This window comes from Sminthopsis crassicaudata, chromosome 2, assembly GCF_048593235.1.
Source record: "Sminthopsis crassicaudata isolate SCR6 chromosome 2, ASM4859323v1, whole genome shotgun sequence".
In the NCBI taxonomy this organism is placed as follows: Eukaryota; Metazoa; Chordata; class Mammalia; order Dasyuromorphia; family Dasyuridae; genus Sminthopsis; species Sminthopsis crassicaudata.
The window spans coordinates 358,933,612-358,951,526 of record NC_133618.1 but is presented as its reverse complement, the minus strand read 5'-3'; the positions used below and the strand labels follow the sequence as shown (position 1 = coordinate 358,951,526).

At 33.1% G+C, this 17,915-nt stretch overlaps 1 protein-coding gene across 1 annotated transcript in view; it reads left to right on the top strand.

The window, feature by feature from the left end:
- The window catches only part of DDX46 (DEAD-box helicase 46), a 48,358-nt gene extending 40,852 nt beyond the window's left edge, over positions 1-7,506 (top strand). The window contains exons 21-25 of the mRNA XM_074284799.1: positions 557-775; positions 1,273-1,417; positions 4,696-4,769; positions 5,565-5,644; positions 6,603-7,506. Coding sequence (XP_074140900.1) covers positions 557-775; positions 1,273-1,417; positions 4,696-4,769; positions 5,565-5,612 — 486 coding nt within the window. The 3' untranslated portion in view covers positions 5,613-5,644; positions 6,603-7,506. The remainder of the gene's footprint in view (positions 1-556; positions 776-1,272; positions 1,418-4,695; positions 4,770-5,564; positions 5,645-6,602) is intronic.
- Positions 7,507-17,915: the final 10,409 nt, after the last annotated feature.

Sequence of the window (17,915 nt, the reverse complement as noted above, 5' to 3'; positions counted from 1 at the left end):
TAATAATTTTTTCATCAAGTATGTGAACTTTAGTAGCATTCCCAAAGAGTGATTTGTTAGTTTCTCCAATATTCTGAAGACTACAGGTAAGTCAAGTCAGTTACTGTAAAATTATTGTTGATTGGGTTGGTTGGTCAGGGGTTGTGGTGGTACAAATATTCTAACTTAAGTGAAATTCTGAGCACCAGTAGGTAGAATCTACTCCATATATAAATGATTTAGGAAGGATCAGGGCAAACAATCTAATATGTCAGATAAGGAAGTTAAAAATCACTTGTGTGTCAGCAATATTTTTATTTAGAAGCCTCAGTGATATTTTGGTTTTGAATTTCTCTGAGGTAATTTGAAACAAAATGTGTGTTTCTCTGTATTTGTCACATTTATAGCATGCTCACTTGTACTTAGGATGAGTATTTAGTTTGGTAGGGGAGGAAGCATTTGGGGCTTTGAACAAATTGAACATTAGGTCATCAAAAAAGAAATTTTGATGAGGTCAATCCGCGGTCCAATTTCTACATTAGTCCGTGATTTGATTGTAGCCCTTCTTTAATTACAGGATGTAATGCAACAGGCTACCAATGCAATCCTTAGAGGGGGCACTATTTTGGCCCCTACTGTATCTGCAAAAACCATTGCTGAACAACTTGCGGAAAAGATCAATGCCAAGCTTAATTATGTGCCTATAGAGAAACAAGAGGAAGAGAGACAGGATGGTGGACAAAATGAATCTTTTAAGAGATATGAGGAAGAATTAGAGATCAATGACTTCCCACAGGTAAGCAGTATATTTCTTTTATCCTAGCTTAATGAATGTCATGAGTCTTTTACCTGAGTTCTTCTTAGTCCAATTATCAAGATTTGTCCAGTAAAAAAGTTTTCTTGTCTCTTTATTTTCACAACTGTCTTGACAGTAATAAAAGCTATTGTTCTAGCAGTTGAAATTACTGCCAGTTGAAGAACATTTCAGGTGACTGTATATTTATCCTTCTGACGCTTGTTATTCAGAAGAAAAAACACCTTTAGTAAAATTGCATATTTTCAGATTCACTTTCTGATGATTTCTAAAAAATTAGAAAGTGAGAATAATAGAAATGTTATAATGAACATGCTTTATGTATGTAGACTATAGTGCTCGTGAACATAATCTATTTAGTTTTGACTCTCATATGTGCTATAACAAACTGTTCTTTTATGTTATTTGATATATTGCTTTATCATGTTCCTGATCTTTTTTCTAGTTTAAAATATCTATTCTCCCTTTTTTTCCCATAGACTGCAAGGTGGAAAGTTACCTCTAAGGAAGCTCTGCAGAGGATCAGTGAATATTCTGAAGCTGCTATTACAATAAGAGGAACATATTTCCCTCCTGGCAAAGAACCCAAGGAAGGAGAGCGAAAAATTTACTTGGCAATTGAAAGTATGTACTTGAGAAATTACTAAACTATCTGAGTTTGATCATTCAGTTCAAATTGTTGATAACAGATACACTAAGGATTTGGAAATTAGGGAATCTTGGGGTCCTTTTATCTCTATGCCACAAGAAACCTTTTTTCTTCTTCATCTGAAAATGGGAAACTTAGATATGTTTCAAGGATTTAAACCTTTTGTTTAAAAGCTATTGAAAGTACCAAGTAGTAGGATATATCTTTAAGACCCTTATTTCTAATACTGACAAAATACAACCATAAAAATAGATCAGTTTTTCTTCTTTCAATTGAGAAATAGTTCACAGAGCTAGACTATTGATAGTTCAAATGGGGCAGCTAGTTTTCTCTAGGGATATAGAATCTAATGGGGAATATGTTTTCTTGTGAGTATCATATTAGGGAGAAAAAAATTTGAAAATTAAAATATGAATTTCTTTCTAAAAAGCTGAGTTTGTTTTTACATCTTGAATTATATTTGTACAAGTTCCTTTTGGTGGAACAATTGTCTCCATTATCTGTATTTAATCATTTTTTTCATAGAAGCAACAATTTTCTTGCTGAATAAATGTAAGAGGTAGTTGCCATGTAGACAAATGTCAATTTCACTGAATCTAGCTTTTACTAGCTACAAAAAGAATTGTGGCTTATCCAGTGGCACTGCAGTACTGTCAAAATAAAATGTGGACCTAGTAGATTAAAATGTTTTTAATAATACATATGCTGTATTATATGTGACTAAGGCAGTTTTCTGTCTGTAGGGGAATTAAGGAACAAAGAATTGATAAACATTATGTAAAACTAAAGCCACTAACTAGTTCCTATAATCATTGCTTCTTACAAAATGTGCTTCTTTGTGTAGAGCAGACTGGTGCTTCAACTGAACTGAACTGCCTTTTGGCTTTCTTCTCTTTATTTATTTATTTATTTGTTGCACTTCATAATTCTCTTCTGTGAGTACTTAATATGTTTAGTACACACATTGATTCTTTTGTCTAAATCTTGCTCCTTTTTGTTTGCAATAATGCTTACAGTGTGCTTAATGACATTGACCCTTCAAATTTTTCCATGGTAACATTAATATGCTATTAATTGTTGAACTTGTCTCTTCCCTTGATATCTACAGTATTTACCCATTGTAGATTAGTATATAGGTATAGATAGAAGGCACAATGGATAGAGCACTGGGACCTAGTTAAGAAGTTTTGAGTTCAGATCCATCCTCAGACACTATTTAATATCTTTGATCCTGGTGTTTTCTGTCTTTCAGTTTTTTCAGCTATAAAAATGGGATACCATATAGGATTGTTGTACAGATAAAATAAAATATTTCTTAACACTTAGGATAATTCCTGGTGCATAGTAGATACTTAATAAGTGCTTGCTCATTTCCTCTCTTCCCTAAGGAACCACACCATGATTGCAAAAGGACCTGGAGAACATAAAGTCTCTATACCTCTCCTCTTTCTTTTTGTATTAGTCTTTTTGTCAAGACACTGAAAATGATGGTGCCAGCCAAAAACCTGTCTGTTCTTTCAAAGTTTCTGTCCATTATTTCTCCTGTAGAATTTTACTCAGTCTTCTAGGGCAAGTTATTTTAGTGTAAACATTTTTTTTAAATAGAATATGGCATTAAGGACTTTTTTTTTCTTTACTGTAACTATGCCATAGTTTTATATGATCTTGAAGGATACGTAAACTATTTCTTTTTGAATAATTACAATAGTTTCTTTTTGATTAGAAGTGCTGGATTTTGGCTGTAATATTGCTGTTTTCAGTTTGGGTTTCTTAGGTGATCAGAAGGTGATTGGTATATAATTTCTACTTTTACTTTGCCTTCTGATTCTAATAGATTTGGATAGAATTTCTTTTTCTTTTTTTAAAGGAAAATGAACTATTGAACTATATGTATAGCAGGTCTTTTCTTATATAAAAAGATTGAGGAGACACCAGTCATTTAGGGAATTGCTGAACAAGTTGTGGTATATGATTATAATGGGATATTATTGTGCTGTAAGGAATGACAAGGAGGAAACTTTCAGAAAAATCTTAAAAGACTTACATGAACATTTTTTTTTTTTTTTTTTTTTTTTTTTACTGAGGCTGGGGTTAAGTGACTTGCCCAGGATCACAACAGCTAGGAAGTATTAAGTATCTGAGACCAGATTTGAACTCTGGTCCTCCTGAATTCAAGGCTGGTGCTCTATCCACTGTGCCACCTAGGTGCCCCCTTACATGAACTTCTGACAAACTGAAATGAACAAAACCAAGAGTTATGAAAATATTTTTCTTATAGAAACTGTTAGGAACATCATATGCCTAGATACATTTTTGTCCTAAATGAATAACATCTTGAAATTTAAAAAAAAAATGAATTGCATACTTATAAATAAAAAGAGTTATTCTTAGATAAAATTTCTTGAAGAAGATTATCTAGGATTTTTCTTTGATCATGAATTTCAGGGAGTTCATCAATTGTTCAGTTATCTCTTTTTGATCTGTTTTCCAAAAATAAATAGGTGCGGTTTTTTTTTTTTGTTTGTTTGTTTGGTTTTTTTTTACATTTTTTCGGTCTCTTGCTTTGTCCAAATATTTCTTGTTGTCTCATGGAATCTTATTTCTTGTCAAAACTTCCTTATTTCTGTCAAAGGTACTTTAATTCTTTTACTCTCATAGGTTTATAATCTTATTGTTATTCTCAAGTCTTCACTAATGTTTTTCATAGTGTAGCCTTTCTGATCTCATAGGCTTTAGGTTTATTTAGTAGGGTTTGGCCTGGCTTTCGTTTCTACGGGAAAATTGTACATTAAAGTCTTTTCATGTCTGGAAATTACATAATCTAAAAACTGCTGAGCACTGAGTTACTTGAGTGACATACAGATAAATAATATGCTGTTGAAAGATGGCTAATATTTTGCTTATATGCAGTCATTTTCATTGAGTATGATTTTATTGTCTTGATGAAATGTCTGTGGAAAAGATAGAAAAGTATCTTACAATAGGAGTCTTTGCAACTGTAGATTGTTCCTTTTGCCCTGCATTGTCATTCTTTGTTGTTCTTGCATTTAGTGAAGTCCTAAACAGCTTTAATTTGTCACAAAAAGTGGTCCCAGCAATATCTTAAAGGCATAATTTAAAACTTTTAAAGTTTTTTAGGCAGCCATTAAAAATTTTCCTTGATACTTAATGTACAGTACCTGAAATTGACCTGCAGTATGTGTTTGTAAAAATCATGTGTGAGTCTACTAATATTTGCCACTTAACTTCCTAGGTGCCAATGAATTGGCTGTGCAGAAAGCAAAGGCAGAAATTACTAGGCTTATAAAAGAAGAATTAATCAGACTGGTAAGTAAAAATATTTTGGGTGGTTCGTATTAATAGTATGATCAACATTCTTTTGAAAAGTTGATTTTTGCTTTTTTTAAAAAATGTGTTTTTGGATTTTTCAATTTAAGTATCTTTTATATAGCATTCTAGTGGAACAGAAAAAAAAGTGCTATTTGCTTACACAAAGTTAATGGAAGATATTATACAGAATGTTACAGGAGGAAATGAACTTAACATGAGATCTTAAGCTAGATTTTTCAGCATCTGGCAATAAAAAAATCCTCCTCTTAAGAGAACAAAGCAGCATTGCGCCATAATGAATAGCCAGAGTTCCTGGGTGCAACTCTTACCTCTAAACTGTATAAGCCTAGACAAGTCACTTAATTTCTTAGTGTTCTAGGCAATTCTCTAAGACTATTAAGTTTCAGAGAAGATGCTGATCTGCATGAAAATTTCTTCATCTGGAAATTGTCCTTACCAATGAAAAATTAGAGATCCAGATCGCCTCCTTATCTTATCTTAAATTTATATCAATATTTTGGTACGTCTGTTAATTATATATGTAGAAATCACTAGTGAATGAATAAGTTGAGTGACATACAAATAAATGATAGGCTTTTAGAAGATTGCTAATATCCACTCATAGTTAAATTATTTAGAAGAAATATCAGATGGTAAAGATGCAAAAATTAATTTAATCTAATTGATTGAAAGTTTATCATTGTACATTTTTGATGTTAAATTCATATAGAGGGAAGTATTCAATTTGGGGGTATTTTTTACTGTCTCTGACCTTGATTCTTTTAATTACAGCAAAATTCATATCAACCAACAAATAAAGGAAGATATAAAGTTTTATAAAGATCTGGAGAAAACATCTTTACCAGTTGCTGGTGTGTGAAACTTTGTGGCTTCTGTTGTCTTTGAAGTTTACAGTATATTGTAAATTAAGATTTTTAAAAAAATTTTGTCTTGCTGATTTTTTTATACAAGAAAAACCAGTATTTGCTTAAAAAAAAAAAAAAAAGAAAAGAAAAAAAAAAAACTTTGTCCACTCTCCTAAGATGTTTGGACCTAAAACAAACTTGTTTTCAGAGTATGATTTCCTTTAGAATAATATTTATGTACTTATAAGTATGGAAATATGGATTAAATAGACTTTAATCCTGACAGACTCCAACTTTTAATACATAAGGAAAGATTTGAACATTTCATTGGAAATTAGTAAGATATACTTTTACCTTTGTTTTTTTGGAGCAATTCACAAACTAATTTACAATGAAATGTTTATTTCCAAACAAAGGGTAACATTCTCTTTTATTGGCTTGTTTTTGCTTTTCTTGGCATGAGTCTAATTGTCATACATCAAAGAATATGAACTAGAAATGAGGTTGTTATCCTCAAATATTTAGAGTATGCGTTCAGAGTCTTTATCTTAACTTTTATCATAGTAAATGGATAATAGTTTGAACTACTTTGTGTTTTTTGTACAAATTTAAAATGTGTAGCCTAATAGTTTTTTTCTGTGTATGACAGGATTTTAATGTTTGATTTTAGATTACCCTTTAATTTCTGAATTAAAAATTTTTAATCCCTATAGACAATTGATTTTTATAACCAAATCTATAAAGAGTAAGATTTTTCCTAACTCTTTAATAGTTTGATTATATATCTCTACATTTGATATATTCCAACACCCCAGTAGTAGATTGCATTTATTAAAATATATACTGTTTTTCTTTAAAATTATGGAGTAAAATTATGTCCTAGCATTCATCTTAAAGCTTGGCCTCTCTTCGGGGAAACAAATTACTTATTCTTGGGTTAGTCATAAATGTATTTGTTTTTTAGCCCTCAGATGACATAAATTCCTGGATCTGGAGCTTCCATGGTGTTCTTCTGGTTTAGGCTGTGAAATTTGATCACCCAGGGGCCTATCTGTACTTAGTACAAGTCTTTCAAATTAAGACACTGTCTGAATGGAGAGAGATTTTCAGGAATTGAATGTTTTGGTAAAAGATTTTTATTAATTAAGAGTCAAGAAATCCTCTTTACTTGAGTGAAGGACAAGTTTAAAAAATAATATACTGTAAATAGTATCATAAACTCAGTTTCTTAACAGTATGTTAAATAGCTTTAAGTGTCAGAGGATATCAAACCATTACTACTTCAGGGTAGCATTTTTATCTGAAAAGTTGTCACCTAGAAATAAATATGTTTCTGATTCCACTTTGTCCAATGTTTTCTTGGTGGCAGATTAAAGTACCATATATTATTTGTACAACAATACATAGGCAAAACAAATGATTTCTAATTTCAGCCATCTTTCTCTTAAGATTATTTATTTACTTACTTTTTTCAATCTGTGATGGTTTATGCTTCCTTTTGACAGTATATTTCCATCCTACACACTTGACAATTGGTGCTGCTTTCAACCAGCATCAGTCAGTCCACTTTGGGGTTGAGACTTTTTTTTTTTTTTTTTTTTTTTTTTTAAATAAAATCATTTTAAGAACTCTGTTCAGGTGTGTCATGCTACTTATCAAGAGAAGCCATGCTAGAAATATTATTTTCTTCAGAAAGCAAACTATGTTAGCCCATTGTTCAAGTGTCACACTGGCATGGTTGGATTTTTAAGATTTGGATGATGTACAGACTTTAACTTTTTTTTATGCACTATATCAATATTTGTTCAAATGTTTTCTAGATTCCTCCAAAAATAAAATAATAAAATAAATGTGCATTTTTCTTTAAATTGTCTTTGTTGATAAGTTTTCCATCATATTTTGTTTTTATAACTTATTCATTTAGACAAATGAGAAAAGTAATACTGTCTTTTGAAAAAACTTTCCAGCAAAATGTCACCTGAAGCACAGTATGTCCCTTCATCTTCATGGGTATCTTGGGCCTCTTGGAATTTAACCAGACAGTTCAGAAATCCACCTTTACAAGTAAGAGACGAAGAAAATAAACTGAAAAAGAATGGAGGGAGGGGGAAGGGAAGGGAAGGGGTTTAGCATATTTCAAGTTCAATATGAGACAAAGGTATATGGCATCCAAAATAATGACCTAACATGATTTAGGCTATATTAACCTAGTCATACTAAGACTAGGGTATTGGTAGTTCCCACTCTCCTCTTCCTGGTTAGATCACATCTGGAGCATTCTGTTCCAATTAAGAAGGACTTGGATAAATTGGAAGGGCATTAAGAAGAGGATTGCCAAGTTGGTCAAAAACTTTGAGTTCATATCATATGGAAATTGGTTAAGAAATTGAGTATAATCAGCTTGGGTAGGTTGGGGATGGAGACAATATCTTTGAGTATTTGGAGGGCTGTTAAATCAAGCAGAGATAAGACTTGCTTGGCCCCAGAGAACGGATAGAAGTTGCCTAGGGATAGGTTTAATGGTAGAAAATCATACTAACAATAAGATAATCAAAATGGAATGGACTACCTTTGAAGGGGATGGGGTTCCTGGACCTTAGGGAGAATTTTCCAATAAAATCTTCTTGATTACTTATTAGGAATGTTATAGAGGGTATATTTTTTTAGGTACAGCTTGGAGCTGATGATCTCAGATCCTTTTCAGCTAGGAGATCCTCTGATTGAGTCTGAACATAGAAAAATGCTATGAAAGATTTTACTCCTACTAATGAGGCCATTCTTTTTTATTGGATATTTTATTTTATTGGATTATTTACCAAAATCCTTTTTAAATTCAGTAGTTTCTCGTCTGTGATGTCAAGGTGTGTTGAAACCAGTTTTTTGGAAGATAGTAACAAAGTACCTATATAATATGTGTGATATGATATAGTTCATTTTTTTGTGTTAAAGTGCTCTTACATAGAAGGAAAAATAGAATAGGGAACATCTAGCCCTCAATTGATAACCCTTAGGGTCTTGACTCCTGGCATGTCACAGGTCTATGTAAGGTGATATGCTTGGTAATTTTTAGTTTAAATTTCCTTAATCTTCTAGAAAGCCTTCAGTATCAGACTTGAAATAAGCAGTGTAATGCAGAAGTTACTAAGCTCATTTCAGAGAATTTAATATATAGGGATTCATAGTCTTTTTTTGCATCAAGGATCCCTTTGATACTCTAGTGAAGTTGACCAAGCCCCTTCCCTCCCACATATTTGATTATTTAGACAGTATGTGGTAAAGGACATGGTGACTTGTGTGGTCTTCAGAAATCCATCTAGTCAGAAGGACCCCTTTTCCATGTAACTAGGAATTTGTATGTCTTTTGGTACCAAGGAAGCTAGGTTGGACAGTTTTGTTCTAGGTTATGCTGAGCAGAGACCTGGTCAGATCTGAAGACTGATGCAATTTTTCAGAATTATATATCTCAATTATGTTTTTAAATACATAAAAATCTTTGGGGTCTAGTGTCAAAGTTGAGGGGAGCCCAGTCCCAAATTGTTAGGCAATTGACATAGATTGCTTAATAAATCAATGTGCCCAGAAGCTCAAACTTATATTTCCTCAGTCATTTCTTCTTTCACTTGCTGCAATAAGTAGGTCCAACATATTATCTATTGTACCACTAGAGACTCAAAACTTGTCTTAGGAAGGAATACAAATACAAATTCACCTACCACAATGTCCCAAATGTTTCCTTAATGGTTTATTCTTTGTCTCTGAAACCTTAATTGAAGTATGTTTGTGAAAATATGCTAAATGCAAATGGACTAGTTACTCTACAGGAATTTACTTTTGAGTATTTATCATTTTTCTTAAGCCAAATGTTGTTTCCAAATATGGTGTCAGCATAATTTGTTCTCAACATTAAGCATCTGAAAAAACAACCTGATTTAATTCTGTTAGCTTAAAAAAAGGGGGGAGTGCCAGCTAGGTGGTGCAGTGTATAGAGCACCAGCCCTGAAGTCAGGAAGACCTGAGTTCAAATCTGGCCTCCATACTTAACTCTTCCTAGCTGTGTGACCTTGGCCTCAGCCCCCTCCCCCCCAAAAAAGGAAAAATATTAAGCAAGGAGTCTTCTTTACAAATATTAAACAAAAATGAAATGTGAAATATTTGGCCATTTGCCTGGAAGTCTTTACAATTACCATTGCCACATCATGGTTGTGCCCTTAATAGTTTTCACATAAATTGACAGTCATGAAAAATTTTATTAATTGTCCCTAATACTAACTAACCTTTAAGTATTTCCTGTCCTCTTCCCATAATTAAACATTGAAAATACACGTGAAAATGACTGATACTTGACAATTCAAAATTATTGTAATTTTTCAGTTTTTATAGATATTAAAGGAAGGCATTTACATGTAAAAGCTACTTTTTTTAATTAAAAAAAATTTATTTTCATCTTTTTTTTGTTTTCAGTTAGTAACAATGGAAATTCTTTTCCTGTAGTCTACCTCAGCCAACTGAGAATGAAAGAAAAATAAAATTCCTTTTACAATGATGTATAATGAAGCAAAACAAATTTCAGTTTTGCACATGTCTGGTTTTTTATTTAAACTTCTTATTTTATTTGAAAAAAGAAAAACTAACAAATAAAAAAAAGCAAAACAAAACAGAACATTGTCACATGCCCAGCAGAACATCAGGGAAGATTCAAAATACATAAATTATCAGATCAAGAAAGTGTATATATATTAATAGAAGAAATTATATTCATGAGTGTCTATTTTTTTCTTTACTTCCTTGTAAATTGTTCTTTGGTTCTCTGCTGCACACCTTACTTACTTTATTCTTTTTTTCTCCCTCTTTATTCTTCCCCACCCCATGCCTAAGCATGCTACAAACGATATATGTATATGTGTATAGAGAGATATATACATACACACACACACACACACACCTCACATATACACACTTCTTTCCTCTCCCTGCTGCCTCTTTAATTAAATTCTGCTCCATAACTTGCCTTGCTATTACTTAACATCCCCCAACCCAAGGAGTCCTCCCTTGTCCTCTTCCTCCTCTTTTGCTTTCCCAACCTCCCATCCCTTCTCTCATTTCTTTATAAATTTGGAGGATGCTTTACCCTTCGTGGTATATATGTAGTGTTGCTTATAGAACCCATTCCCGTTGTAAGTAGGTTTTCAGAACTACAATTGGCTATATTTAAAAGAAAAAATACATACATAAATATGAAATCTACACTTTGTAATCTACATATAATTATATACATATATTATTTTTCTCAATAGTATTTTATTTTTCCAAGTACTTGTCAAGATAATTGTCAACATTCATTTTTGTAAGACTTTAATGTCCTAAATCGTTTTCCCTCTATTCCTTACCTTCTCTCTTCCCAAGACAGCAAGTAATCTGAAACAGGCGAAGTAGCACATATTTCTTATTCTGTACTCTATGTACTTCTTCATGTTTTTGGTTAGTCATTATATTGATCAGAATTTCTAAGTTGTTCAAAGTTGTTTGTTTTTACAATAGACATTGTCTAAGTTTTTCTCCTGGTTCTATTCATTTCACTCTACATTAGTTGATCCAAATTCTTCCAAGTTTCTCTAAAATTACATTCTTCATCATTTCTTACTGCACAATAGAATCCCATCACATTTACATACCATAATTTATTCAGCCCTTCCTCAATTCCCATTCTTTGCTTTCTCAAAAAGCTAAAAATATTTTTGTACATATTAGTTGGGTTTTGTTTTCCTTAGGATTAATTCTTCCCTTAATATACCCTTCTAATTCTCTCTTCTTTTGTCTCCTCTTCTTTACTTTGCTGTTGATGTTGATGTTGATGCTGTTGCGTTTTTTTTTTTACTTTATTTTTATTTAATTTTTTAAATTATAGTTTTTTATTTTCAAAATGTATACATGGATAATTTCTGACATTCACCCCTACAAAACCCTGTATTCTATTTTTTCCACCCTCCCTTCTCCCTATTCCCTCCCATAGTTGGCAAGTGATCCATTATATTAAACACGTGCAATTCCTCTTTACATACTTCCACAAATATGCTACAAGAAAATTTAATCAAATTTCCACACAAAAATATTAAATCAAAGGAAGAATTGGATCAAAAAGGAAGAAAAAGAGAAAGAACAAAATGCAAGCAAATACCATCAAAAAGAGTGAAAATACTATGTTGTGGTCCATATTCAGTTTCCACTGTTCTCTCTGTGAGTGCAGATGGCTCTCTTCATCCCAAGACCATTGGAACTGGTCTGAATCACCTCATTGTTGACAAGAGCTATGAGTATCAAAATTGATCATTATATAATCTTGCTGTTGCTGTGTACAATGATTTCCTAGTTCTGCTCATTTTACTTAGCATCAGTTCATATAAGTTTCTCCAGGCCTCTCTGAAATCATCCTTCTGATTGTTTCTTATAAAACAATAATATTCTATAATATTCATATACCTTAACTTAGTCAGCCATTCTCCAATTCAGTTTACAGTTTCTTGCCACTACAAAAAGGGCTGCCACAAATATTTTTGCACATGTGGATCCCTTTCACTCCTTTATGATCTCTTTGGGATACAAACCTAGTAGAAACACTATTGGATCAAAGGGTATGCAGTTTCATAGCCCTTTGGGCATAGTTCCAAATTGCTTTCCAGAATGACTAAATCAGTTCACAACTCCACCAACAATGTAATAATATCCCAACTTTCCCATATCCCCTCCCAATATTTGTCTAAAATGTATTTCTGTAGCCAACTCTGTGAGTATAGTGGGTATTCTTTATTCCTTTAAGTAGTTCAGATGAGAATGAAGTTTATATGTCATGTGCTTCCTCTACCCTTTCCTCATGTGTATAAATATATGTAATTTATTTATTTATACATATATATTATATATAATATGACATATTTATATACATATAATTATATATAATATGTACAATATAATATATATTATATATAATATATGAAACCTGAACATCCTTATTATCTGAGACAATCTTTCTTAATCTTAATCTTCCTTTCCTCTGTGTATTCTCCTATCCTGTTTTTCCATTCTTTTTCTAAGATCAAGATGTAACAACACTTCCAGAACTTCTCTAATTGGACTCCCTCTATGACTCCTGATGATGAGAGGGTTCAGAAAGAACATATATATCTTCGCATATTAGAATGTAAGCAATTTATCCTAATTTAGTCACTTATGATTGTGCTTACCTTTTTATATTTCTCTGTATTTGAAGTTCAAAGTTTAAAAGTGTTATAAAGCTTTGCTATTTTCATCAGGAATGCTTGGGAGTTCTCTCTTTCATTAAAGAAATTTTTTTTTCCCCTTCAAGGTTTCTCTGGGTAAGTGGTTACAAGTTTATATTCTTTGCCTGCTGGAAAAATGTGTTTCATTCTCTTTGCTTCTTAAGATAATAACTGCTATATTGTGTATGATCCTGACTTTGACTCATTGGTATTTGAATTTTTTCTGACTGTTTGCAGTACTTTTTCTTTGATTTAGAAAGTACAGATTTTGGCTCTCATTTTCCTAGGAGTTTTCATTTTGAGATTTCCTTCAGGAGCTAATGAGTGGATTCTTTCTATTTCCACTTTACCCTCTGGTTTTCAGAGATCTAGACACTTAATTTGTGATTTCTTGAAAAATGTTCCTTTTAGCTAATAATTAATGTGCAACAAGAAAATGGTATTTACACACATATATTGTATCTAGGTTATATTGTAACACATGTAAGATGTATGGGATTACCTGCCATCGGGGGGAGGGAGTGGAGGGAGGGAGGGGATAATTTGGAAAAATGAATTAAAAAAAAAAAAAAAGAAAAAGAAAAATGTTCCCTTTTTGGGGGGAGGGACATGATTTTTAGATAGTCATATAGTTCTTAATTTTTTCCCCCTTGATTTGTTTTTTATTGTTATGTTGTTTTCACATTTTTAAAAATTAATTAACAATTAACATTTTTGGGGCAGCTAAATGGCACAGTGGATAGAGCACTTGCCTTGAAGTGAAGAGGACCTGAATTCAAATGCAGCCTCAGATACCTACAATTTGCTAACTCTGTGACCTTGGGCAAGTCACTTGACCCAAATTTCCTTGCAAAAACCAAACCAAACCAAACAAAAAACCCAAAATTTTGTTAATTGTTTTTATACTTTGCATTTTTTCCCAATCTTTCAACTTTAATATTTCTTGTCTTCATGGAGTCTTTGGCTTTTGTTTGCTCTATTCTAAATATCAGGAAGTTTGTTTCTTGGGCAAGATTTTATATCGCTCATACCAAACTGTTAATTAATTTTCCATTTCTTTTTGACATAATATTTCTTTCCCATTTTTTTCCCCTAGAACTCTAATTTTATTGATTAAAAACATTTCTAATTCCTTCTTTTTTCCCCCCAATTCTTGCTTTATTCCAGGAATTCTAATTGAATTTATGCCTAAGCTTTATTTTGTTTTGCAGTTTTATATTTTGCAGTCAGACTCCTATGTCTGCATCTTGAATATTCCTGTTACTATAACATAATTTCTTAAACTGTAATTTTTTTTTGGCTTATTCATTCTAGCTTATTTCTAACTTTGGACTTTATTTTAGGGCCAGAATCTGTGTACTTCTAAAGGGAACATCTGGCCTGGCAAAAACAACAAAAACCAAACTATTCTTTGGAGTATGGTAAATTATATCAAGTTGGCATCTTCAGACCATATTAGCTGCTATGAGAAATCTTGATTTTGATGCTCTAATTCCAAGGATGTTTTGTAGCCATCTGGTACCAGCATGAGAACTAGTGCTTCTGAACTCAGCACAAGTTATTAGTACCCTCTTTAAAGTTCCTTCTCATGAAAGATTGCAGGAAAATAATTTTCCTACCTCTTTCCCCAGGCTGCTTATGTGCCAACATTACCTCTATGCTTGCCATGATTTTTGCTCAAGACACTGGCCTTGGTGACATGCAGGTTGAAGGGTTGTTGTTGTACAAGTTATAGGAATCCTGATTCTATTTTGACAGTTTATGATGCCTCATTATTTCCACATTTATATAGCATTAAATCATAAAATATTTTCTAAATTTGGATTGTTAAGCAGAGAAAATATTTCCAAACAATTAATTTTGACATATCAATAAAGCAGTAAATTAATAAGTATTTATTAAGCATTTACCATGTTCCAGGCATTGTGCTAAGTACTGAGAATATTTTAAAAAGGTAAAAGACAGTACCTGCTCTCAAGGAGGTCATTGTCTAATAGGGGAGACAACATTTAAATAATTTGCAAAATATAAATGGGATAATAATCAACAGCAGGAAGACACCAGCATTAAGGAGTATTCAGAAAAACTTCTTATAGAAGAAGAAATTTTACCTGGGATCCAAAAAAATTCAGGGAACTAGATGAAGGAGGGGAGAACCAGGCTTGGAAGATGAACCAATGCAAATGCTTCGAGTCAGAGAGGTAAGAGTGTCTTGTGTGTGAGGAACAGTGAGCAGGCCAGTATCACCAGATCAGAGTGTACTGATGGAGTAAGATATAAGAAGACTGGAAACATAGGAGGGGTCCAAGTTATAAAGAGTTAAAAGTCAAATGAGATTTTATGTTTGATCTTGGAGCTAATAGCCTTTGGAATTTATTGAATAAAGGATGACATGAACAGACCCGAACTTTAGGAAGATTAATTTGATCTGGAGACGTTAAGGTGGTGATTCACAGTGCAGTGTGGTCCATAGGTTGCTGAAAAGTCTAGAAGGTTAAGAAAAGGCCATTAGATTTGGTAATTTAGATCTGATAATTTTGAAAAACAAAAACTTGCAGTTGAATAATTAGGTAAAACACCAGATAGTAGAGAATTAGAAGACTGAGGAAAAGAAGTAGAGGCAGTGATTATAAACAGACTTCTCAAAGAGTTTAGCCACAAAAGGGAAGAGAAATTTGGGATGATAGCAAATGAGGACAGATGATCAAGTGAGTATTTTTAAAGATATAACATGGACATATTTATAAGCAGTAAGGAAATATCCAGTAGACTGGGAGAGGCTGAAGATAAATGAGAGTGAGAATGATAGAAGGGACAAATACCAAGAGAAGATAGGATGGAATGGGATCACTTGTATTGGCAGAGGGGTTAACTTTAGCAAGAAGGGCCATCTTTTTACCTGAGACAAGAGTGAAAGAAGTGATAGGGGCAAAAAGTATCTAAATGATATTGAAGCGGAAAAGAAGGAACACTTGTTGAATGACCTCTCTTCAGGAAAATATGAAGCAAAATTCTCAGCTAAGAGGGAAGGGAGAGTCCATGAAAGATGTGAAGAGGGATGAAAAGGTTTGGGAAAGTCACTGGGGTGACTAAGATAGTTATTTAAAGAGATATAAAAGGATTTTGTTGCTGCAATGAAAGCCTTGTTAAGATTATGTAATTTGAATTTGTAATATATCTAGTCACAGTTTCATGATTTTCTCCAGCTTTTTTTCCAGCAGCATGTGAGTAGGAGTGAAGGCAATAGGTAATGAGTGTAATCAAAGACTGATGTTTGGTAAAGCAAAACTAGAAATAGAATGAGAACACAAGGAAGCTGAGAGAAGAAAACTGTAGAATTGAACTGGTTCACAAATGGGTTAAAATGGAAAAGGGGGAAGATTATAATCAGTGCAGGAATGATGGCCTGGGAAGGAACTGGGAGGGAAAGGGGAGGAATTGTCAAAGGATTGGCAGTCTTGGTGAGAACAAAGAACAGGATGTAATGTTTTAAGGCAACAGGAGAAGCATGAGGACTACAAATTATGATCATAAGGAAACTTTAGAGATTCTGAATATGGAAGTGGTATATTTGTAAATGATGGCAAGGTGACTATATGTATATAGCTGAAATGAGATACAGAAATGCTAATGAAATATGAAGTAATGAGTGGATAATGAAATGAGTAAGCTGAGGAACTGAGAAGTTAAGCTGTTTTGAGGGAGTATTACTATATATATTGAAGTCTCCTAATCTGAAGGCAAGAGATGGGGAGGAGTTAGGCAATGAACTCATTGAGGAAAGAAGGAGAGTGTCGTAGAGATTGGCATACAAAAGCTTTAAGAAATTTGATTGGGAGCTAGATATGAATTATTGTTTAATGCTAATTGATTTCTTGTGACCCCATTTGGGGTTTTCTTGACAAAGATACTGGAGTGGTTTGCCATTTTCTTCTCCCAAGTCATTTTAAAGATGAAGAAACTGAGGCAAACAGGGTTAAATGGCTTGACCAGGGTCACATAGTAAGTGTCTGAGGACATCTTTCTGAGTTTTCCTGATTCCCAGCCTGGCACTCTCCATTTTGCCACATAGAACAGAGGTTACTGAATGATAGTAAAAGAGGTGGAGCCTGGCAATAAGGAGCAAGAAGTTTTCAGACCTCACCCATATCATTCAGTGGATCAGAAGAAATTAATGAAAATACAACCAGTTCTGGAAAAGGCGGCCAGGCAGGCTGTGTCATCACGAGGAATTCAAGTGCAATGATAGCCAGGAGGATGAAAGATGGGGAAAGATGAGTTTCCCTATGTAGCAAATAATCAGGCAGCAAAGTGAAAGGAGCTTTAGAATAGGACTTGGAGGGTAAGAAGTTGGGTACAGGAAAAGAGGAAGGAAAGAATAGACAGTGCAGCACAGAGGAGGACCCTGAAAACTAGGTGGGGTTTCTAATTGTTGATACTGGGATTAAAGTAGATTATTGACATCCTTAGGGGTCTGGCTCAGGGCTTCAGGCAGCTTCCCCAAAATCGGGAACTTACCTTGTGGGAAACAGGCCAGCAATGGGATGGCTGAGCATAAAAAGTCGAGATAAGTAACATGAAAATATAAGTTTATTTTTAAACATATCATCCACTTCTAAGCCTCAGGTGCAGAAAAAGCTTTGACTACTTGGACTTAGGAAGACTTGGCTTCAATCTACCTCTGATAAAATTTGTGAGACCCTAGACAAATAACTGAACTTTAGGGTATCTCAGTTTTTTTAAAAAAATTATTTTTTTTTAAGCTTTTTATTTTCAAAATATTATGCACGGATAATTTGACAACATTGACCCTTACATAGCCTTGTATTTCAGATTTTCTCCTCCTCCCTCATTCTTTCCCCTAGATGGCAAGCAATTCAATATATGTTAAACATGTTAAAATATATGTTAAATCCAATACGTGTAAACATATTTATACAATTCTCCTTCTGCACAAGAGAAATCAAATCAAAAAAAAAGAAAGTAAATGAGTAGGAAAACAA